Raw genomic sequence first — 25,066 nt, forward strand, 5'->3', positions numbered from 1 at the left:
CTAGTGAATTAAGTTGTTAAAATATTTATGAATAAAATATTTAAATTTTAAATAATCAATGGTACAATATTTGTCATTTAGGATGGTGCACCAAAATGATGCAAACGAATTCAATCCACATTTGCTCGAAACATGAGAAATTAAATTAATGTCCTATATTTTATTTTATTTTAGCTCATAGTTTAATTCAAAAATCTTTTTTTTGTTTACCTCTTAATGCCAAAGAATTTTAAATTACTCTTGTTAATTCATTTCATGAATTTATGTTTTCTTGTATTAAATCTATTTTTTCATGATATATAATTTTGCATGATATTATGTATTAACAATAGTAGAAAATATTCCCCACTAATATTGGATGAAACTGTAGAAAATTTGTCTTCAGATAGGTATAAATCACAAACAAGCAAATGAAATTTGTAATTTGTAATATCATTCTTTTTGTTCATTTTAAAATGTAATCAAATAATCAAATATTCACAAATAAAGTGTCAAATATACATACATACATACATACATACATACATACATACATACATACATACATACATACATACATACATACATACATACATACATACATACATACATACATACATACATACATACATACATACATACATACATACATACATACATACATACATACATACATACATACATACATACATACATACATACATACATACATACATACATACATACATACATACATACATACATACATACATACATACATACATACATACATACATACATACATACATACATACATACATACATACATACATACATACATACATACATACATACATACATACATACATACATACATACATACATACATACATACATACATACATACATACATACATACATACATACATACATACATACATACATACATACATACATACATACATACATACATACATACATACATACATACATACATACATACATACATACATACATACATACATACATACATACATACATACATACATACATACATACATACATACATACATACATACATACATACATACATACATACATACATACATACATACATACATACATACATACATACATACATACATACATACATACATACATACATACATACATACATACATACATACATACATACATACATACTAATAATATCAATGGCACTAATAGAGACAAGAGTCTAACTATTGGTGACAATTTCGTGCAAAAATGGTTTGATAGAAATCATGTTAGGAATTTGTATCACTTTCTATTCTTCACAAACCTTTACAAACTCTTGAATGATTCAAGTGCGGAAACGTTTGCTCAAGTTTGAAGCTAAGAACCGATGAAGGAGGAGATGATAGAATGTAAATGACACATAGAGTTTTTTTATGAATGTTTGGAGCAAAACTCTCATACGTCACCCATTCTTCCAACCACTAAAAGGATTTACTATACTTTTCTTAAATCATATACAGTTGCAAAGCTAGCTCACTGTTGAACAGAACAAACTTTATTTAACTTACATTATATTGAATAATATCACTCAGATAGACAATACTTGGATTCTCTCTCTCTTGATGTACAAACACAGTAAACAAGAAAGCAATTCGTAAGATTGTAAGTTCAGTAGTTCATTCGTGTATCAACTTCTATGTTCGTCCGTTGTCCTCGAGGGTCTTTAAATAGAGAACAAGTACCAACGGTCGAATCTTCTAGAATGACACGTGGCAAGCACCCATTGGAAAACCTCCATAGTACATAGGTACAGTAGACTTTGTGCATAAAGATCGTGGCCGTACCAATCTGATAGTGTGCCAAATATTATTCTAGGATTGTCTTGCAAGAAACACGTAGTGGGAAGAATATTTGCTTACGTGACATTAATTCATTGGATGTATCTGACTGTCGTATTGATCTGCACGGATTAGTGGAGAAGGAGTAGAGTACAACTAGTTGATCGTGGGTAGACGGATGCTAACTTCAATCAATTACTAAAGCGAGGCATTATACGTGCTCCAATTAGACTGACAAGTCTAATGAAGTTAGACGCCCCCGTCTAATAGCAGGATCCATTATACCACCAAGTCTAATGGAGTTAGACGACATGTCTAACTACGTGTCCCTTCAGACTAATTTGAAGGAGTTAGACTGCACATCTAACTTTCATCTGTTAGACGACACGTCTAACTACGCATATGTTAGATTGCATGTCTAATTACGTATCTGTTAGACTGCACGTCTAACTACGCATCTGTTAGACTACACGTCTAACTACGTATCTATTAGACTGTACGTCTAACTACGCATCTATTAGACTGCACGTCTAACTACGTCTGTTAGACTACACGTCTAACTATGTCTGTTAGAGTGCACGTCTAACTACGTATCTGTTAGACTGTACGTCAAACTACGTCTGTTAGAGTGCACGTTTAACTACGTATCTATTAGACTGCACGTCTAACTTCGTATCTGTTAGACTGCACGTCTAACTACGTATCTTTTAGACTATACGTCTAACTACGTATCTGTTAGACTGCACGTCTAACTACGTATCTTTTAGACTATACGTCTAACTACGTATCTGTTAAACTACACGTCTAACTATGTTGTGTCTAATAGCCAATAAGTCTAATCAACATAATTCAGACTAAGTCTAACTTAGCACATTTTGATGCACCTGCACAAAAACAGTTAGACGACTTAGTTTCCTTATTTAAGTTTTATACAAACTCATCATCAAAATTCCGTTAGTCAAAATGATTTGACCCTTAGTCAAAATAATTTGACCCAAAAATTTCCTCCTTTTTGATGATGATGTTAAAACTTTGCGCAATTAATTAGATAAACATCCATCCAATTTAAAGAAAGAGCAAACTGTTCGCAAACTACAGAAATAGGTTCCAAAAACCAATATTCAAAGAGCCAAGTTTAAAAACCAAATTAAAAAACCAACAAGAGATAGTTTAGAAGAGGAGAGATTATTGATCTTCCCTTTTCACGATTGGGTAGTTGAATCCTTCACCGCTAAATTTTTCATCATTCAGAAGGTTTCGAAAAGGAGGGAGAGAACGGCCACCATGACCACTTCCACCACTTTCACCACCACGGTCACCACTGCGACCTCCACCTCATTTGGTTGGCCTGCAACTTCCTCCTTCATCGGTTTTCTTTCTTTTCGGTTTGGTGCCGGTTGAAACACCACCTTTACTGCTACTAACGTCTCTGGAACTTCCTTCCTTCCCCCTTTTTAACATTATCATCTCTATCTTTGAATAAGAACGATAGAGATGTAATCCTGCATGATTTCATCAAGTCTTTTCAGAGCCTTCTCCTCTACATCAGCATTCCTTTCCAAAGGATTGAAGTTGGTTTTTCTGGCTTGGAGGATTGGAAAGAGAACCCGACCTCTCAGATTGGCTTCAACCAACTCTTTTCTCTTTAGAGCTTCATAGACTTCCGAAGTTTTAGCTCATTTCAGGACTCGCTTTTTAGTGTTGACCAACTTCAACCATTGCCCGCTTATGCTTTTTCCCTTGATGACCTCATCATACCTAATTGACATTATGTTTAAGACCCAAATATTGAAGATCTTGATATTTTCAGCAGCCTTTACTTTGTCCTGATCCATCATTAGGTTAACTATACATCTTGCTTATGAGACCTCCTCATTCGAGTAAGTTGCAATTGCCTTGCCTTTTCCAATAACCTCAACAGGTTTTGGGGTAGGCCTTGGTTCCCCAATGGTTATTGTAGAAGCCTTTCTGGTGGCTCTCATTACCTCGTGAGTAGAAAGAAGTCTTGCAAAGAGCTCAGGCGTGGCTTTCGACTGGACAATCTTTCATGTCACTACGGACACAACTTGGACTTGTTTGGGAACAGGGGGCTCTTCAACTATTAAGGAAAGATCTTTTTCAATATCAACATTGGCAAGGGTAGGAACGACACCCTGCTCTGTTTTGATAACACTTGTAGCTTCAGCAACTACTGAATCGGGTTGATAGACAGGAGATGGAATCCTGTCAATATTTTCAATATTTGGACCAACTGGCTCAACAGTTGGCCCGGCAGCAAGTTCCACTACAGGAATAGGAACAGACAAATCTTGTTCCAACACAGGAACATTAAACTTAGGCACTTTTTCCTTAGATTGGGTAGGGGTTACCTTGGACGAGACTTTCGAAGACGTAGACGCCTTGGGCGCCTTTGATTTTTCTCCTCTTGAAACGGAAGACTTTGCTGGTTTTCTCAGCTAAGGATATATACATAAGTCTACTTGAAGATAATTTTGTTAGACATAAATCAAGATAGAGTTAGCTCTCGTTGGGTAACAAAAACACAACTTTCTTCTACAAAAAATGCAAGGCTAGAAAAATGAGAAACAACGTGTACATGCTAAAGAATGATGATGGTGAATATGTTTTGGGTTAAAAGGGTGTACAAGATCTGGCTATCGATTTCTATAAGCATTTTATCGGTATAAGAAAGCAGCATCAAAGTCACATGAATACCTTGTATCAGATTATTGATAGGAAAAATTCTGCAGAAAATAGTCGCGAGCTAATAAGGGTGATAACGAGAGTTGAGGTTAAAGAATCTCTGTTTAGTATTGATGAGAATAAAAGACCGGGTCCTAATGGGTTTAATGCACAGTTCTTCAAAGACAATTGGTCGATTGTGGGTAAAGACGTAACTGATGAGGTTCTGGAGTTTTTCAAGAACATGAAGATGTTAAAGCAATGGAATACAGCGGTCCTAACCTTGATCCCTAAAACTGTGGTACCCGAGAAAGTACAAGATTTTAGACCAATTTCTTGCTTTAATGTGATTTATAAAATAATTTCAAAAATCATTTCTAAACGCTTTAAAAATGTCATAGGAAAAATAATAAATCTTAACCAATCTGCATTCATCCCCGGTAGGACAATCTCTCATAATATTTTTCTCATGTAGAGAATTTTAAAAGGCTACGAGAAAAATAAAATATTCCCGAGAGTGGCTTTAAAAATAGATATCAAGAAAGCTTTAGACTCTGTTAGATGGGAATTCATTCAGGACATTCTGGTTGTTTCTGCTTTTCCTATGATTTTTTATCGATTGGATTATGCAGTGTGTTTCATCATCCTGTTTTGTTGTTAGCGTCAATGGAGTCCACTGAGGCTATTTCAAAGGTGAAAACGGGGTAAGGCAAGAGGACCCCCTCTCTTCTTATCTTTTTGTAGCTATCATGGCGATCTTTGAGAGCATCTTCGCGATATTCCGAAAAAATCGTCCATACATCTTTCACCCATTCTGTGAGGTAGAGGAGGTAACTCATTTATGCTTTGCTGACGATTTGTTCATTCTAGTGCACACAGACGTTAATTATATTAAAACTATTAGGGTTGCACTAACGTTCTTTTCATAGGTTACATGTTTAACTATTAATGAAAGCAAAAGTGTGGCATTTTATGGAGGCGTGAAGGACGAAACAAAGCAGGACATCTTCAACATCATGGGCATCAAGGAATGCAGTTTTCCCGTAAGGTACTTAGGAATTCCGTTAACCGCGAAGCAGATCGAGATCTCACACTGCAAGCCGCTGATTGAAAAGGTAAAAAACATGATATCTAGTTGGGCAGCAAAAAAACTTTCTTATGCAGGGAGGATCGAACTTATCAAAACCGTGGTCATGGGTATAGTTGGCTATTAGGCGTAGAAGATGGTCATTCCGAAGAAGGTAATGAAGGAGCTCGACACGCTGATGAGGAACTTTATCTGGGGTAGTAGCAGAAGAGGAGGAAAGAAAGTCAAATGGACCGCTCTTTATAAACTGAAGGACGAGGGAGGCATCGACTTGAAGAACTGTATCGAGTGGAACAAGGCTTAAATCTTCAAGCATCTTTGGACTTTGGAGTGCAATCAGGAGTCACTATGGATCAAATGGATGCATACGAGGTTTAAGAAACACGAAATCAGCATATGGACCTGTAAAATTCACGAAGGTATGAGCTGGTCTCTAAAAAAGATTATTAAACTAAGAAGCAATATTGCAGATCTTTACGACATCCGTCTAGGGGACGGGAAAAGCACTCTATTCTAGCACGACCCCTGGTTCGAAAACCAGTCTATCATCCACAAGGAGAAGTTTCAAAATATCCGTATCAGAAGGGACTGCGCAAAAGCGAAAATTAGAGACATCAAAGACGAGAATTGGAACTCGCTTCCGAGAAGAATTCCAGAAGGAAAGAGTATACTTGATCATATAAGTAACATACAACTACACAACAGACCGAATATTCATGAATGGAAAGCTGAGGACAATGGGAAGCTGATATCGAATAAAATATTTGAGGTAACCCGGGAAAAAGCACAGAAAGTAGAATGAGCTCCTCTTGTATGGTCAACGAAGATTATCCATCGACACCAGTTCATCCTATGGCTCGCCTTCTAGGAAAGACTCAACACTCGTGATCGTATAAGCAAGTATATGAGCATCCCGGACGCGAGCTGTCTTCTATGCATAGGAAATGAAGAAACCATAGATCACATATTTGGGAGTTATTGTATTGCTTCGGAGCTTTGGGACAGATTCTATAAAAGCTTTGAGCTAATCAGTTTTCCGAGCGAATGGAATGAAATCAAAGAAGCAACACTACTCAAAGCCAAGGGAAATAGATTTGCAACAAGCATGTTCAAGTGCGGCTTTGGAATAGTGATGTATAACATTTGGCAAGAATGAAATGCAATGGTATATAGCAGAACCCGCAGGAGCGTTGAAGAGTTAGGGAAAAATATTGTATTGGATTGTAGCGCCCTCGCGGGAACGTGTAGAAGAATCCCAAGCACGGAGCAGAACTGGAATATCTGTAGGAACTGGAATTTATCGTTTTTTAAACTCACTAAAATTGAAAGCATTGTAATCAGATAATTCATTTACGTTTTTAGCTTTTTAGCTTTTATTCAAAATGTTACGACTTCAAAATCATTCTAGGCCTGTCTAGAATGATCTCTTAAACTCGTGGTTTTTTTCCCATTTTTGGGAATTTTTAATGAAATGACGCTAAGGAGTTTTTCCCAAAAAAAATTATGGTTGAGACTATTTTAATTACAGGAATGATGAAGGTATTTATCAAATTGAGACTTCGCCATGAGCTCTTATATGTTGGACACCGCCAAACATTGACTAGATAAAAATTGCTTCCTTTCTTGAATACGGATAAAAGGTGTCTTACGAAAATGTTTGTTGGGATTATATGGGAAACCTTGTGAAAGTTGACCATAATTTTAGATGTCTTAATTCTGTTGTGGTCGAGGCCACAACAATTTGTCAACCAATGTGGTGTATTGTAGACAATTAATGACATAATGTCATTTTTTAGTAAGACTATATATAGTCTTTGTCATTATTGATGCACCAAAAGTAAGTCATATTGACCCCAAACATGTTACAAGAGATTATACAAATTATATTTGTCACAATCTCTTGCATTGTTAATGAACTCGCAAAGTGGATAGCAAAATATTGTCAAGAATTTTATTATTATTAATTTTTTTTATATTGCTAAAATCTCTTTATCTATTTTGAAAATCTTTCAAATTTTTGTAATTGTTTTCTATAATAACCACGTATATTAATTTTTGTAATCTTGATACTAACTAAATACAAATATTATCTTTAAAATTTTATTATAATAATAAAAGTTTAAGATAATATTTTTATATAATAAAAGTTTAAAGATAATGCTTTTATTTAATTAGTACCAAGATAATTTTCTATATGTTGCACAAGTAATAAATGCAGCAATTATACAAAATATTTATAAATTAATGTAATAAATACCTAAAAAAACTTCTTTTCCATATTAAATTAAATATGAATTAATTCAATATAATATTTTATTTATTTAATAGGATTCAAAATGAATGTAATAAATACCTATGATTTTCTGCCTGTTATGTACGAATAGTAAATATAGAAATTGTTAATTTAGGAAGGAAATTAATATTGACGACATTTAGACATTATTAATAATGCAGCAAGGCATTTCAAAGTAAATTTTGAAATATAAGAAATATAATCACATCTTCCAAATATAGCTATTTGTATTATTTAAATATATCAACCAAGTGTAGTGTATAACCTTTTTCTAAGAGAGAGTTTTAGCATGACAAAATCTAAAGTTATTTATTTGTATCACAATCTCTTGATACTTTTTATCCTCTCAATCATCATTAGCCCATCTCATGAAGAAAATCTTGAAGAAAGAAAGGTGAACACCCTCATAGACAATGAAGTCACATATATAATTAATTAACATGTTTTTAGGTGCTAATTTCATTTGATTTCATCAACTAATATTTAATTAATTATTTCATTTAGATATATATTGTTTATATGGAAAGTCTACCAGAAGGAGAATACATAGCTCGTGCGCACCATGTTAGCCTACTCCAAACTCTCGGCCATAGCAACATGCAAGTGGTTAATTTGTTTTGGTGTTCATTATTCTTGTTTATAGTTTTTGTTTTGTACAAAAGCTAATGTCATTTTGTTTTGATAGCTTATTTGATCAGATTGATAATGTTTGGTTTTATTTGTTTAGCACGAAAGTGTTTTATATTGAATACTTATGAATTCAATTATCATTTGAGTTTAACTAATCTTAAATTCATTAATTATATATATATTTACTAGGTTGGCAAAAAAAATATTGTTGAGAAGTTATACTAAGTTTTAATGGTTTTGCTGCAAATCTTACTCAACATGAATCATCAACAATGAAAAGTAAGTCTTAAAGTTATATATTATTATTATTATTATTATTATTATTATTAAGGAAATAGCAAATATTTCTTTTATAATTTTATTTAATAGAAAGTTAAAAACTTAATTTCTCTTTATGTTAGAAGAACGATACAAGACATTAATATTAATAAGGAAATAATTATATATATTCGTGCTCTAATTTATTAAATTTACAAGTCTTCAATTTTATTATTTCTCATATAAAAATATTTGCATATATATGTACACACATTAATCAACATAATTTGTAATTCTTTTACACAGTTATGGGAGGGATTGCTAATGTTTTCCTAAGTCGCAAACTCAAATTACAAACCACACGATCTTGGGACTACATTGGCTTGTTCGTAGAGGTTTCTCAAAATCCACCAATTGAGAGTGATATTATAATTGGCCATTTTGATAACGGTGTAATACCAGAGTCAGAGTGTTTTTCGGATCACAATTTAGGACCAATTCCAAAAAAATGGAAAGGAGAATGTCTTGGTGGAAAAAATTTCACTTGCAATAAATACCTACCTCTTATTCTCCTTTATGTTTTTTATATAACATTACACTATAACTTGTTTTAGTATTTTATAATTAATATTGTGATACAGAAAAATTATTGGGGCGAGGTACTATGAGGGAGACACTGCACTGGATAAAAAGGGTCATGGAATCCACACAGCATCAACAGCAGCAGGAAGAGTGGTGGAAAATGCTAACCTTTTTGGTATTGCAAACGGAACTGCCCAAGGAGGCGTCCCATTAGCTAGAATAGCTACATATAAAGTATGCGGTTTTCGTTGTGATGAAAAAGATGTCATGGCCGCATTTGATGATGCCATTGCCGATAATGTTGACGTTATTAGTATCTCAATTGGTTCTCAGTATACAGTAAATATAAGTGATGATGTTATTGCCATTGGCTCATTTCATGCTATGCAAAAGGGAATTTTAACCATACAAGCAGCTGGAAATATAGAATTTCCCATCTTAAAAACAACGGTAAGCATTGCACCTTGGTTGTTCACAGTGGCTGCTAGTGGTATTGATAGAAAAATCATCAACAAGCTTGTCCTTGGAAATACACCAACACTCCTGGTATGTAAATAATTAATTTAACTTTCAGTATTTTCACTTTTTAAATAATTTCTTAATTTTAAAATTCTATAAAATTATGTAATATATAACAAGAATAGTAAAGCAGACATTTTTTGTGTCAAACTGTCAATAATAATGTCTTTTATTATTGGTGTTCCCATATACAAATGATGATGAGAAGAGCAATGTAGTAAATCCCTTTGACTCACACAACCACAACATACCTTTGGTGTATGGGAGAGGAATAACTCTTCATTGTAATGAATCAAGTGAAATGTAATTATAAGTTCTCTATCTCTACTTGTTTATTATGAATGCATGTGATTGAGATTCATAAATAATATTTGTACGGATTCTCACTTTTCTTTCAGGCAATGTTTGGATGGTTGCATCGACCCTAGTTTGGTGAATGGAAAGATCATTGTATGTGATGCTTATGAACTTAAATCAAATGCCCAGATTGAGGCTAAGATTGCCAATGCAAGCGGGCTTATTCTACGAAAATATAAAACAGTTTTCAACGATGTTGCTATTGATGCTATTTTGCCCATGGCAATTCTACATGACTCCGAATTTGAATTTGTGGAGTCTTATCTCAAGTCTAACAAATTTCCTTCTGCAAGAATCTTAAAGAGTGAAGCTGTTCACTCACCAACACCCGGTCCCATTGTAGCTTCTTTCTCAGCAAGAGGGCCAAATGCAATTATACCTGAAATTTTTAAGGTATATATATATTTATATTAAGAGAAATCATTGAATTCATTTTTTATTCTTCATTCAAAGTTAATTTACTTAGTTTGATGCTCGATCTTTTCTTTATTTTTTTTTTTATTATGGAATATCTAATAATATATCACATTGTTTTATATCCACCTCCAATTCAAATAATAGCCAGATATAACTGCACCCGGCATAAATATATTGGCAGCATCTCTTCCTTATACTCCTGGATTTCCTGACATACCCAGTGCAAAATATAAATTCCAATCTGGAACTTTCGATGGCGTGTCCTCATGTTACTGGTGCAGTTGCTTATGTAAAATCAAAACATCTTGACTGGTCCACAACAGCTATCAAATCATCTATTATGACTACTGGTAAATAAGTTTCAATTCAACTTAACTCAATATGTGTGCCTTAACAATAAAATGTATTCATGATATATCATATTTGTTCATTTGATTGTATTTTGTATAGCTTGGACTATGAATATGGAATACAATGTTGATGCTGAACTTGGTTATGGAGCGGGACTCATTGATCCAGTAAAAGCTGCATATCCTGGACTGGTGTACGAGACATCCATACACGAGTATATCAATATGTTCTGTAGTGTAGGTTCGGAAGGAGATAAGTTAAGGAAGATGTTAGGAGTAGAAACGAAGTGTCCAGAGGGAATTAAAACATCTCCTAAAGATCTCAACTACCCAGCAATGACTGCCCCAATACAAATTAATTCATCTTTTAATATTCAATTTTCAAGAGTTGTGACAAACGTTGGTGACAAACGTTGGACAGGCTAACTCCACTTATCAAGCACAAATTAACACAGTGGATAGTATGATCTATGTTGAAGTGGAGCCATCAATACTCTCTTTTGTTCATTTGAATGAGAAAAAAGACTTTGTGGTAACGATTAAAGGGAAATGGCTTAACCAAGATCATGTGTCTTGCTCCTTAGTTTGGTTTGATGGTATACATAAGGTCAAAAGTCCCATTATATTGTATCTATCTACTATCTAACTATTGTTGATTTTCACCGGCTAATAATAAATTTTAAACAATTGTAGCCCAATTCTTATCATGTGCCTCAAATAAAATTTACCAATTTTACGTTTTCTTAGACGATTTTCTCTCCTATTTCTAAATACATTACTTTACAATATTACTTTACTATCTTCCAACTATATCACAATAGATTGATATTTTCCAATGAATTTAAAACCTATTTTAATTTTGGGGTCTGTCGGTCAACCAAACATTATGAGAAATCTTCAAGAATCATGTGTGAGTCTAGAAAACTTGATTTGATCGATGTTCGGCCATATTCATGTGCATTTCACAAAATGCTCACTTTCTACTTTCATTTGAAACTATTTAGAGCTTCTTTGGTGTTGGGTTATTTGGATTTTTAGAAGAAAAAAATATTTGTAAATAAAAAAATAAGTTAACTTAATTTTTTTTAACTAGTTAAATTATTATAATATATTTTTAATTTAAATTTTATAAAAATAAAATAAAAATATTTTAGTTTATAAATTAAGTAATTAAATCCTTGATAATTTGATATTTTTTAAATCACAATATCATACAAATTCTTGTGGAAGATAATAAAATTAATGGTGTTTGGTTGGTGTACAAAAGTTATCCTCTGCACCAAGTCCCTCATCTAAAGAGATCTAAGCCATTGATTAATTCATTGTTTCTGCCTCACCATGTTTCGCTTGGGGATGTTGCAGAAAATGAAGACATCCAAGTCATGTTCATCATTTAAATTAAATAATTAGTTGTTGATTTATCTTGTTAATATTGTTTGTTGTTGATTATTTAATCTAATGCAATCTTTATACTTAAATTATTTGTTTGGATGACATCAACCATTTTAAAATATATTGATAATTGTTCCAATTTGAAAAGAGAGTCTAATGAAAATAAAAACTAAGAGAGGACTTTGGCTGACCGGTTCGGTAATAAAGGAATGAAAGTAAAGAAATAACATTTTATTAATTATTTGAGAATAAGATTTTTCAAATTATTTTTAAATATTAAAGAATAATAAAATCCATAACAAAAATAATGTAGGCTTTAAAAATCCATTTCCAATTTTAAGAATTTTCTTTTCTTTTTTTATAATAATCAAAACTAATTAATAAAATTATCATTTATCTACCTCAAACCAAAAACCCAAAACATTCGATCATAAACTCTAAACCATATATTATATACCCAATACCCTACACCTTAAACTTATACCATACTCTACCTCTACGTGCTAAACCCTAAATCGAAGTGTAATTGCTAAGCTAATAAACATTAGTATTCCTAATGGCAATGTTTTTTTTAAAAAGATCTTAATAGGTATCTTAGATCTGTATAAATTTTTCGAACAAAGATTAATTAGGTTGACTTTATTGAATAAAGTGTAACAATGTCTCATATATATTATACCCGTAATATCAAGACGAAAATCCCAATTAACATGATCATATGTTTTTTTGATATCGAGTTTGACAAAAGCTTATTTATCGTCTCTAGATTAAGCCGAATTAATACTCATTGGCGAAAATTTTGAGGCCTTTGATGAAAGTTTCTAATTGCTAGAGATAATTATACCCAAAACTATACAATCTATTTGTCAAACATTTCAAATAATATTATAAAATGACGTAACCAAACTAATAGGTCGAAAGTTTTTCAAATAGATAGTCCCAACTGCCTTAGAATTCTAGTTTTTCTCAAAATATGAGAATCAGTAGAAATGATCGGCCTTCAGAAACTCCCAAGTCTTTTTTTAAAAAAATTAACAAAGTAAAATCATCGTTCCCTTGGAACTTATCACTACCACAAACCATTATTGTCGCATTCACCTCCTCGATAAAGAAACGAGCTTCCAACATACACTTCTCATTAGCCTTATAGAGGAAAAACTAATGTCATTTAGCTTTGGTCTAACCCGAAATGGTTTATGAAACAAACCTGTATAAAATTAAATAATACATGTAAATATAGTTGGTTCGTTCTAATGCATGATACCAGCAACTGATATCATTATTGTTGCATTCACCTCTTCGATAAAGAAATGAGCTTCCAACATACACTTCTCATTAGCCTTTATAGAGGAAAATTGATGTCATTTAGTTTTGGTCTAACCCGAAATGGTTTATGAAACAAATATTTATAAAATTGAATAATACATGTAAATATAGTTGGTTCGTTCTCATGCATGACATCAACAATTGATATCGAGTTAATAACGATATTTCTCGCTTTTACTTTAAAAATGTCATGAAAATACTTGGTGTTTGTATCACCTTCATCACTAGATTAATCAATGTATAGATTTGTATAGATGGGAATAAAAGTCCGGGTCCTTATGGGTTTAAAGCACAGTTCTTCAAAGATAATTGGTTGGTTGTGGGTAAAGACGTTACTGATGGGGTTTTGGAGTTTTTCAAGAACAGGAAGATGTTAAAGCAATGGAATACAATGGTCCTAACCTTGATCCCCAAAACTACGATCCCCGAGAAAGTATAAGATTTGAGACTAATTTTCTATTGCAATGTGATTTATAAAATAATATCAAAAATCATTTCTAAACGATTTCAAAATGTCATAGGAAAAATTATAAATCTTAACTAATTTGCATTCATCCCCGGTAGGACAATCTCTCATAATATTCTTCTCATTCAAAGCCTTTTAAAAGGCTACGAGAAAAAGAAAATATCCCCGAGAGTGGTTTTCAAAATGGATATCAAGAAAGCTTTCGACTCTGTTAGATGGGAAGTCATTCAGGACTTTCTGGTTGTTTCTGCTTTTCTTATGATTTTTATTGATTGGATTATGCAGTGCGTTTCATCATCCTACTTTATTGTTAGCGTCAATGGAGTCCACGAAGGCTATTTCAAGGGGGAAAACGGGGTAAGGCAAGGGGACCCCCTCTCTTCTTACCTTTTATTAGCTATCATGACGATCTTTGAGAACATCTTCGCGATAATCCGAAAGAATCATTCATACATCTTTCACCCATTTTGTGAGGTAGATGAGGTAACTCATTTATGCTTTGCTGACGATTTGTTCATTCTAGCGCACACAGACATTAATTCCATTAAAACTATTAAGGCTGCATTAACGTTCTTTTCTGAGATTACAAGTTTAACTATTAATGAAAGTAAAAGTGTGGCATTTTATGGAAGCGTGAAGGACTAAACAAAGTAGGACATCATCAACATCATGGGCATCAAGGAAGATAACTTTCCCGAAAGGTACTTAGGAATTCCGTTAACCGCAAAGCAGATCGAGATCTCACACTGCAAGCCACTGATTGAAAAGGTAAAAAACACGATATCTGGCTGGACAGTGAAAAAACTTTCTTATGTAGGGAGGATCGCACTTATCAAAACCGTGGTCATGGGCATAGTTGGCTACTGGGCGCAACAGATGGTCATTCCAAAGAAGATAATGAAGGAGCTTGACACACTGATGAAGAACTTTATCTGGGGCCGTAGCGGAAGAGGAGGAAAGAAAGTCAATTGGACCGCTCTCTACAAACCGAAGGACGAGGGAGGCATCGACTTGAAGAATTATATCGAGTGGAACAAAGCTCTCACCTTCAAGCATCTATGGGCTTTGGAGCGCAATCAGGAGTTACTATGGATCAAATGGGTGCATACAAGGTTTATGAAATACGAAACCAGCATATGGACCTGCAAAATTAATGAAGGTATGAGTTGGTCTCTGAAAAAAATTCTTAAACTAAGAAGCGATATTGCAGATCTTTATGACATCCAGCTAGGGGACGGGAAATGCACTCTATTATGGCATGACCCCTGGTTCGAAAACCAGCCTATCAGCCACAAGGAGGAGTTTCAAAATACCTATATGAGAAGGGTTTGCACAGAAGCAAAAATTAAGGATATTAAAGACGAGAATTGGGACTCACTCTTGAGAAGAAATCCAGAAGGACAGAGGATACTTAATCATATAAGTAACATACAACTACACGACATACCGGATATTCATGAATGGAAAGCTGAGGACAATGGGAAGTTGGTATCGAAGAAAATATGGGAGGTAACCTGGGAAAAAATGTAGAAAGTATAATGAGCTCCTCTTGTATGGTCAACGAAGATTATCCCTCGATACCAGTTCATCTTATGGTTCGCCTTCTGGGAAAGACTCAACACACGTGATCGTATCAAAAAGTATATGAGCATCCCGGACGCGAGCTGTCTTCTATGCAGAGGAAATGAAGAAACCATAGATCACCTATTCGGGAGCTGATGTATTGCTTCGGAGCTTTGGGACAGATTCTATAAAATCCTAGAGCTTATCAATTTCCTGAGCGAATGGAATGAAATCAAAGAAGTGGCACTACTCAAAGACAATGGAAATAGATTTGCAAAAAGCGTGTTCAAGTGCGACTTTGGAGCAGTGATGTATAACATTTGGCAAGAACGGAATGCAAGGGTATATGACAGAACCCGTAAGAGCGTTGAAGAGTTATAGAAAGATATTGTATCGGATTGCAGCGCCCTGGCGAGAACGTGGAGAAGAATTCCAAGCACGGAGCAGAACTGGAATATCTGTAGGAATTGGAATTTACGTTTTTTTTAACTCACTAGAATTGAAAGCATTGTAATCAGATAATTCATTTACGTTTTTAGCTTTTTAGCTTTTATTCAAAATGTTACGACTTCAAAATCATTCTAGGCCTATCTAGAATGATCTCTCAAACTCGTGGTTTTTTTTCCTGTTTTTGGGAATTTTTAATGAAATGACGCTAAGTTATTTTTCCCAAAAAAAATTCCACAATAGAAAGATCACGAACTTTCTCCACACCATCAACACAACTTGAAACATCAACTCTATAGGTGAACATTGCACGATCTCCCACAAATCAACCTTTTAGCATCTTTCGTAGATTTTAAGCTTAATAATTAGCATAGGGGACAAGTAGTCAAGCACAACCTCACTCGGCCACCGCCCTCCCACCTTCGAGCTAAAATCATCTCTTGTCAACCACTTGTTCTCGAATTTGAAATGCCGACTAGATCGAACCATATCCTTCCGCCCGATAAAGATATGACGATGATCAGAACAACTCCACAGTAAGACCTGCAAAAATATATTAGAGACACCATAAAAAATAGTGTTACTCACCAGAAATCTATCAATGCGGGATTGCACACTCTCACTGTGTCCATTATGTCTTCTATATGTGAATTTCCCTCCTTCTAAGGCAACTCAACGAGCTCCAAATGTTCGATTATCTCGGAAAACTCACGCATTTACCTTGTGAGTCTACGTGCCCGTTTTTTCTCAGTTGGAACCCTAACTTCATTCATATCACCCGCAAAAATAATTGGAATATCCAAATACTTGTCACCTCCAAAAACCCATTAAACAAATCAGACTTAAGGTTAGAAAGAAGTGTTATATACATCGCAAAAATCACCCCAGCTAAAATTATCCGTACGATTACGAAACTGAATACTAACCAAAATTGACTTATATTAACATAATTTTTTTCAAATAGATCCTCATTCCAAGCTACCAAAATTCCATTTGAGGCCTATTCAGAATTAAGAGTCTCCAATCCACATAATATCCAATTACAAGTCACGAACAATTCATTGATTCATATGTTGCATCTTAGTCTCGCTGAATTAATATATATACCACAACTCAAAGTGTCAATCAAAAACTTTATTACTTTGCGCGTTAATCCCGCAAACGTTCAATTCCACAATTTTTCCGATCATTATATTAAACTAATTAGAGCGAAACACGTTTTTCATCTTGTTGAAGAATTTATTGAATTATTCTATATTTCTTTCGAGCTGTGAAGAAATTTTCTCCTCCCCAACTAAGGAGCTAGATAATGTTGTTACATTATTATTTTTTAATTAATTAGAATATTGCTGAATTATGATGATACTATATTTTGGGTATATATTTTGTGATATGAAATTGACAAATTTTCATGTTAAAGAATTTCTTCAAAAGACTGTACAATAATTTTAGTGTCAAGATGTATAAAAATTGTATAGGATTATAATCATTATTTTATTATTTCATATTTATCAAAATTGTTTTATCGAACTTCTAACAAACCAAACATTAATATTGATAATTACCAAACATTAATATTGATAATTATACATAAGTCTAATTTATCAACTAAACAACAATATTAGAATGGCTGAACTCATTCTTATCCCAGCCTATTATCAAACTCAAAACTCATTCCATTTAAATTCCAGTATTCAAACAAATCGCCACTACGTTTAGTTCAAAATATTAATATAAAAGAAAAATATAAAGCAGTTATAGGCCATTATTTAAATTAATTAATTAATTAGGTAATAGTTCAATTTAAAAAATATGGTATATATTAGATTTTGATTGGTACAATTTGAAAAGACTCTAAAAAAAAAAAGACTAAGTTAATAAATTTGATAAATTCTTTAAAAAGACTATAAACAATAAAATTTAACTTAATAGTTCAATTAATAAAATATTATATATAGGTTAAATTATATATATTTTTTAGTTTTTCCCATTCTTTGGTGTATATGGGTTGGTGAATTGTGATTTGGTACAAAAATGTATGAACTATTCATTTTATAGACGCGTGTTAAAATAAATAGTGTTGTTGGCGTTCATATATAATGTTATAATAAGAATATATTAAATGAAATCTACTCTTAATTATACAAAAAAAGAATAAGATGATAAATCTTCAAGTTCATTATATATATTCGATGATATGATAGACATTAATGACAACTTGATAAGTGAACACAACAGAGTGAGAGAAAGATTCTTATTATTATTTTATTAATTATTTATAAGATGAATGGGAGACCTCTAGGATTTGTTCAATCTTGATATCACTCACTCACTCACTCCCACTCTTTCTTTCTTTCTCTCACTGAGTTGATCATCATCAGCCTCTAGAGATACACTGACAGAGGAAGGTATGTTTGATGAGCATGCACTTGGAGCTGAGGAAGGAACCTCCGACTAAGTCCTTACAGGCGTTGAAACATCCAGTTGGAGTGCAGATTTCCAAATCTATCAAGTACGTCTTCACAGCTCCAGCAGGTTCTGGGACCATAATTAGGAGAATCGTGGCCATGGTGATCACCAGAATCAGACCACCGCTTTTCAACAAGGTTGTCATTATCTTTTCTCAATGTATGTAATCACTTATTTGTCGAGACACGTTTTTCTTTTATCAGAGTATATCAGAGCATTCCGATTAATAAAAAAGCCACTTATTTATAATATTAATATAGGGTTTAGGTTAATTATGTAATTCATGGTAGGGGATAAGGGTATAATTGTCAAGACAAGTTTTTCTTTTTCCTTTCTTTTCTTTCTTCTTCACTTATGTCATTCTTCTTCTTCATTATTTTTTGGCAAGGTATAATTATTTATATTATATCAAATAAACTCAAAATATTAAAAAACAAAAGTTCAAATCTTGTGTGGGCTGTGGTTATTTCATTTCTTTCAGGAAAAAACAGAGAAAAATAGTAATTATTTATTTATTTATTTATTTATTGTGTAAGTTATGAAATCGTTAACATTTACAATTATTTAAAAATTGCAATTGTTGTATCAAAATCAAATTATATATTTTTTTTAAATTTAATTATTAAAATGTAATAAAAAAATATTTATATTAAATTAATATCAAACAAACTCAAAACATTAAAAAAATGTTTAAATGTTGTGTGAACTGTGATTATTTAATTTCTTTTAGAAAAAATAGTGAAAATCGTATGCAGTGGGTTGGGTCCCATGCCATGTTTAATATGATAATTAATCGTATTAAGTTGTTAAGGAAATATTTTTTTCTATTTTAGTTGAAAGATATAGAAGATCATAACTATTTGAAATCTTACTTATTTTGATTTATTATATTATCAAATTAATTAATATTTTTTTATTAGAGTTGTTTTAATTAAAAAGAAATTTTCTTATTTTAAATCAGTACAATAAAACATTGATTATTAATATTTAATAAAAATTATTTATATTAAATCAATATCAAACAAACTCAAAATATTTAAAAAGAAGTGTTTAAATGTTGTGCGGGCTGTGATCATTTAATTTATTTCAGAAAAAAATACTGAAAAATAGTATGCAATGGACTCACATGCCTTGTTTAGTTTGATAATTAAGACAATTAATCGGTATTAAGTTGTTAAAGAATTATTTTTTCTATTTTAGATGAAATATATAGAATATCACATCTATTTAAAATCTTACTTATTTTTGGTTTATTAAATTGTCAAATTAATTAGAATTTTTTATTAGAGTTGTTTTAATTAAAAAGAAATTTTCTTATTTTAAATCAGTACAATAAAAAACTGATTATTAATAATTAATAAAAATTATTTATATTAAATCAATATCAAACAAACTCAAAATATTTAAAAAGAAGTGTTTAAATGTTGTGTGGGGCTGTGATCATTTAATTTATTCAGAAAAAATAGTGAAAAATAGTATGCAATGGGGTCACATGCTTTGTTTAGTTTGATAATTAAGACAATTAATTGGTATTAAATTGTTAACTAATTTTTTTTTTCTATTTTAGATGAAATATATAGAAGATCATATCTCTTTAAAATCTTACTTATTTTTGTTTTATTAAATTGTCAAATTAATTAGAATTTTTTTTTTAGAGTTGTTTTAATTAAAAAGAAATTTTCTTATTTTAAATCAGTACAATAAAAAATTGATTATTAATATTTAATGAAAAATATTTATATTAAATTAATATCAAACAAACTCAAAATATTTAAAAAGAGATGTTTAAATGTTGTGTGGGACTGTGATCATTTAATTTATTTAAAAAAAAAAATAGTGAAAAATAGTATGCAATGGGGTCACATGTCTTGTGTAGTTTTAGTTTGATAATTAAGACAATTAATTGGTATTAAGTTGTTAACGAAATATTTTTTTTATTTTAGTTGAAATATATAGAAGATCACATCTCTTTAAAATCTTCCTTATTTTTGGTTTATTAAATTGTCAAATTAATTATAATTTTTTTATTAGAATTGTTTAACTATATATTAAGAAATCTTCTTATTTTAAATTAGTACAATAAAAATTAGATTATTTTATAACCAAAATGAGTAATAAAAAAATTATCTTAATGGAACATATATTCACAATATTTTAATTGAAACTAGAAACTAGTTTTTGTACCTAGATGATTAGTTAATGTTAGAAAACAAAATTGAACTAAGAGATTACAATTTGAGCATGTCCTTTGACAGAACACCTCAAATTAATTCTAATATATAAATAACTTAACGTTGTAAATTTAGCTAATTTAATTAAGAGAAATGATTAAAAAAAAATTTAGAAGAAAGAATAGGTGAGGGAACGATGTATTGGCTGAAAAATAATATTTTTTTCTCTATACTATATCTTGTATTCTCTTACTAATTTCTTTACTTAGATTTAATGAAAACTCCATTAGATATTTTTAGGGGTGAGCAAATGGGTAAAACCAATCCATTTTGTCCGATCCGTATTAAATCCAAACTAAGTTTATCCAATTCGTAATCCAAACCATTTTACTAATTAATACGGATCGGATACGGATTGGATTGAAAATGGTTTGGATAATCCAAACTAAAAAATATTTATATATATCAGATAGAAATTAGTCAACAATTTTTTTTAATTTTTTTTTTAAATTCGAATTTTTTATTGTTATTAAATTTGAATCTGAAAAAAATAATAAAAATAATAATAATAAAAAAATAAAAATAAAAATAAATATCGTTGTTAAGTGATAATAAGTAAAATATATATTATATTGAGATGAAATTTAATTTAAAAAAAATTAATTAAAAAATATATTTTTATTTAGATAGTTTGGATAATTTGGATAATCATAATCCAATCCGATTTAATTCAATCCGAACTCAATCCGATCCGATCTCAGTCCAATCCGAAATAACCAATCCGAATTAGTATTTAAAATTCAGATTGGATTGGATTTCGGATTAAACCACCCAATGCTCACCCCTAGATATTTTATTATGAGATTTTGAAATTAGATTATCTATTTGAGTTATTTATATTTAATTTTTTTAAGTTATGAGAAATAATATCATAACTAGTATTAATATATTTTATTTAAATATTACCATAATTTTCATTGACCTTCAAGTCTAAACAATAAAAATAGTTTTATCCTTAAAAGTATCTTTAATAAAACAAAACTATACAAATACATATATATATATAACACTAATCAAATTGATCAATATAATTGATAAAATTAATCTCCATTTTTTTTATTGCATTTACAAATTTCATTTACTAATGGAGCATAATTGTTGCATGTTTGAAGGGTCATCGTGAGTGCTAATATCATATGGTGTACTAAATTGTACAATTTTTTTTTGTGTAACCTAATTTGTCTAATAAAATGTTCAAACAAACTTTGTTTACTTAAGAAATTACCATCTTTATACTTAATATTTAATTAGAATTCTTATTTTTTCAAAAAATTAAAATCGATATTTTATAAAGAAGACTCAAATATCACTGTTTAAAAATGGGCATTTTCGTGATTAAAAATAGATTCTGAGAGGTGTGTAAAACCTTCGGTGATATGAATTTTCACCGAAATTTTTTCATAAAACTTTCAGGTTTGACTCTCCAAAAAAAATAGATAAAATTCTAAGTGTTAGGGTTGGAGTAATTGTGAAGGTTATTCAAAGAACCCTTGGTTTTAACTCTCCCCAAATGGGTAATTACGAAGGTTTATTGAAAAACATTCGGTTTTGACTCTTCCCAAAAAACTGAAAATAATTCTAAGTGTTGGTAAGGGTAATTGCGAAGGTTTTTCAATAAACCTTCAGTTTTGACTTTTCCCAAAAAAACTGAAAATAATTGTAAGTGTTGAGAATGAGTAATTACGAAGGTTTATTGAAAAAACTTCGATTTTGACACTTCCCAAAAAAACTAAAAATAATTAGAAAGTGAAACACCAATTAAATTAAAAAAAATTAGAAGTGAAAATACTGAAAGATATCCAAACATCTTTCGGTTTTGAATGTTAATACCGAGAGATATAGGTATATCTCTCGATATTTGATTTCTCAAAACCAATAGATATTTAGAAATCTTTCGGTATTTCACTTCTTCATTTATTAATTTAATTGGTGTTTTACTTTCTAATTAGGCTGTCTAAACTCCTAATTAAGCTAATAAAGTGTGTGTTGTTTTTGAAGTATAGGGATTGTGATTAATTATATAATGTATATGAGTGTGTATGATTATATAAAGAAGTGTACGTTTTGTGTTTGATTATATTAAGGATGTGTGTAGAGTTTGATTGTTAGATTTGTGGGGATTGTGTAATGTTTTAATGATATGAAATGTGTTAAATTAATGTTGTTCAAGCTAATTAGAAAGTTAAACACCAATTAAATTAAAAAAATTAAGAAGTGAAATACCGAAAGATATCCAAATATCTTTCGGTTTTGAATGTTAATATCGAGAGATATAGGTATATCTCTCGGTATTTGACTTCTTCATTTTTTGATTTCTTCATTTTTTTAATTTACTTGGTGTTTAATTAAATTGTCTAAACTCCTAACTAACATAATCGAGTGTGTGTTATTTTTGAAGTTTAGAGATTGTGATTAATTTTATAAATATATATGATTGTGTTTGATTATATAAAGAAGTGTATATGTTTGTGTTTGATGATAATAAGGATATGTGTAGAGTTTGATTATAAAAAGGATGTGTTTTAGGATAATTAGGTTGTGTTTTACATATATGAATTTGTGTTGTTGATGTTTTAAGTTAAAAAATCTAAGGTTAAAACCGAGAGTTTTAAGTATATATTTTGGTAGTAGATGCCGAAACCGAGAGATATACACAATTATCTCGGTTTTTCCCTTTTTAAAATTTGTTAGAAATATATCAAAACCAAGAGATTTACTCATATCTCTCGGAAATATTAATAACCAAAAACCAAGAGTTATACATAAAACTCTCGAAAATATTAATAACCAAAACCGAGAGTTATGCATAAAAATCTCGTAAATATTAAAAGGTCAAAACCGAGAGTTTTAGGTATAACTCTCGATAAAACCCCTTTTAATTAAAAAAATTCTTTCCCTTTCCAGATCACTATCGCGCTTCCTCCCTCTCCTCTTCTCCCCCGATCGACAACCGTGCTCACTAGATCCACGCCGCCCAAGCCCGACGCCTCCCACGCCCTCCGCCCTCGATGGAAGCCGCCCTAGATAGTACCCGCCCTCAACTACCGCCTCCGTCTCGCCTTCAACTGCCGCCGCCGCCAATTATAGGTTAGATTTAGTTTTATTTGGTTAGTTTAATTATGTTTATATATATGGTTAGATTTAGGTTTGATGTTAGTTAGTTTTAGGTTTGATTTAGGTTAGTTTCTTGGATTAAAGTTTGATTTATGTTAGATTTAGAGTTTGAATGATGTTAGTTTTAAGTTAGATTTAGATTTTTGTTAGATTTAAGTTTGATTCATGTTAGTTTTAGGTTTGATTTTGTTAGATTTAAGTTAGATTTTGTAAGATATAGAAAAACAGGACGAAGGTTTGACCACTAAAAATAGCAAAGTGGCTGTTGAAGGGTACAACGGATCAGATACTATGTCATACTATAGAGTTTTAACGGATATAATCCAAGTACAATACTTTCTTACAAACGAGTTGTTTTATTCAAGTGTAAGTGGTTTGATGCACATTCTTTGGAACTAGGAGTGAAAGTGGATAAATATGGCTTCGTAAGTATAAATGTAAACCGGATTTTGAAAACTCAAAGTCAGGACCCGTATATAATTGCGAGTCAAGCAAAATAAGTATTCTACGCTCCTGATATGTCACCACGACCCGGTTGGAAGATTGTGACAAAAATAAATCTACGGTTTACGAATAAATAGTTAAGATTAATTAGCTTGATTTATGTTTTTACTTTAATATATTCTTATTACTACTTCAATTATTCTCCAATTTATTAATGATATACGCATTAAGGATGTATGAAGGTTGCAAGCAAATTGTTTGGAAGAGTATGAGGAAAATACCGAACAAACTAGACAGGTCATTCCATAACCTACTTGCACAGACAGATTAACTAAGAATCTGAGGAGAGTCTTCTAGAGACACAATGTATGTCGTTGACCCATTAGCTATTGCAAACCCAGCACGTGGTACACATGAGGAAGATGAGGCTGATGTTGAAAAATTTATTGAGAGTACGTTTGTTGAGGTGGAGGATTAGATGGAAGATCACAAGGATCACGAGGAGGATCATGAGCACCATTCCACTCCCGACCCATCATCGACATGTAACATGTTTACACTTATTATTGTTTGTATTGATTTACATCTAATATTGAATTTGATAATTTTGAAGAATCTTTTGCCCTGAAGAGACGATGGAAGAACA

At 31.4% G+C, this 25,066-nt stretch overlaps 1 protein-coding gene across 1 annotated transcript; it reads left to right on the plus strand.

The window, feature by feature from the left end:
• The first annotated feature begins 5,141 nt into the window (after positions 1 to 5,141).
• LOC124924222 (subtilisin-like protease SBT4.3) lies at positions 5,142 to 11,394 on the plus strand. The gene is made up of 5 exons (XM_047464289.1): positions 5,142 to 5,179; positions 9,385 to 9,871; positions 10,331 to 10,594; positions 10,800 to 10,968; positions 11,069 to 11,394. Exons 1-5 carry the CDS (start codon positions 5,142 to 5,144, stop codon positions 11,392 to 11,394), a joined length of 1,284 nt encoding a protein of 427 aa, XP_047320245.1.
• The last annotated feature ends 13,672 nt before the right edge of the window (positions 11,395 to 25,066 follow it).

The sequence above is a fragment of the Impatiens glandulifera genome, chromosome 1 (assembly GCF_907164915.1).
Source record: "Impatiens glandulifera chromosome 1, dImpGla2.1, whole genome shotgun sequence".
NCBI lineage: Eukaryota > Viridiplantae > Streptophyta > Magnoliopsida > Ericales > Balsaminaceae > Impatiens > Impatiens glandulifera.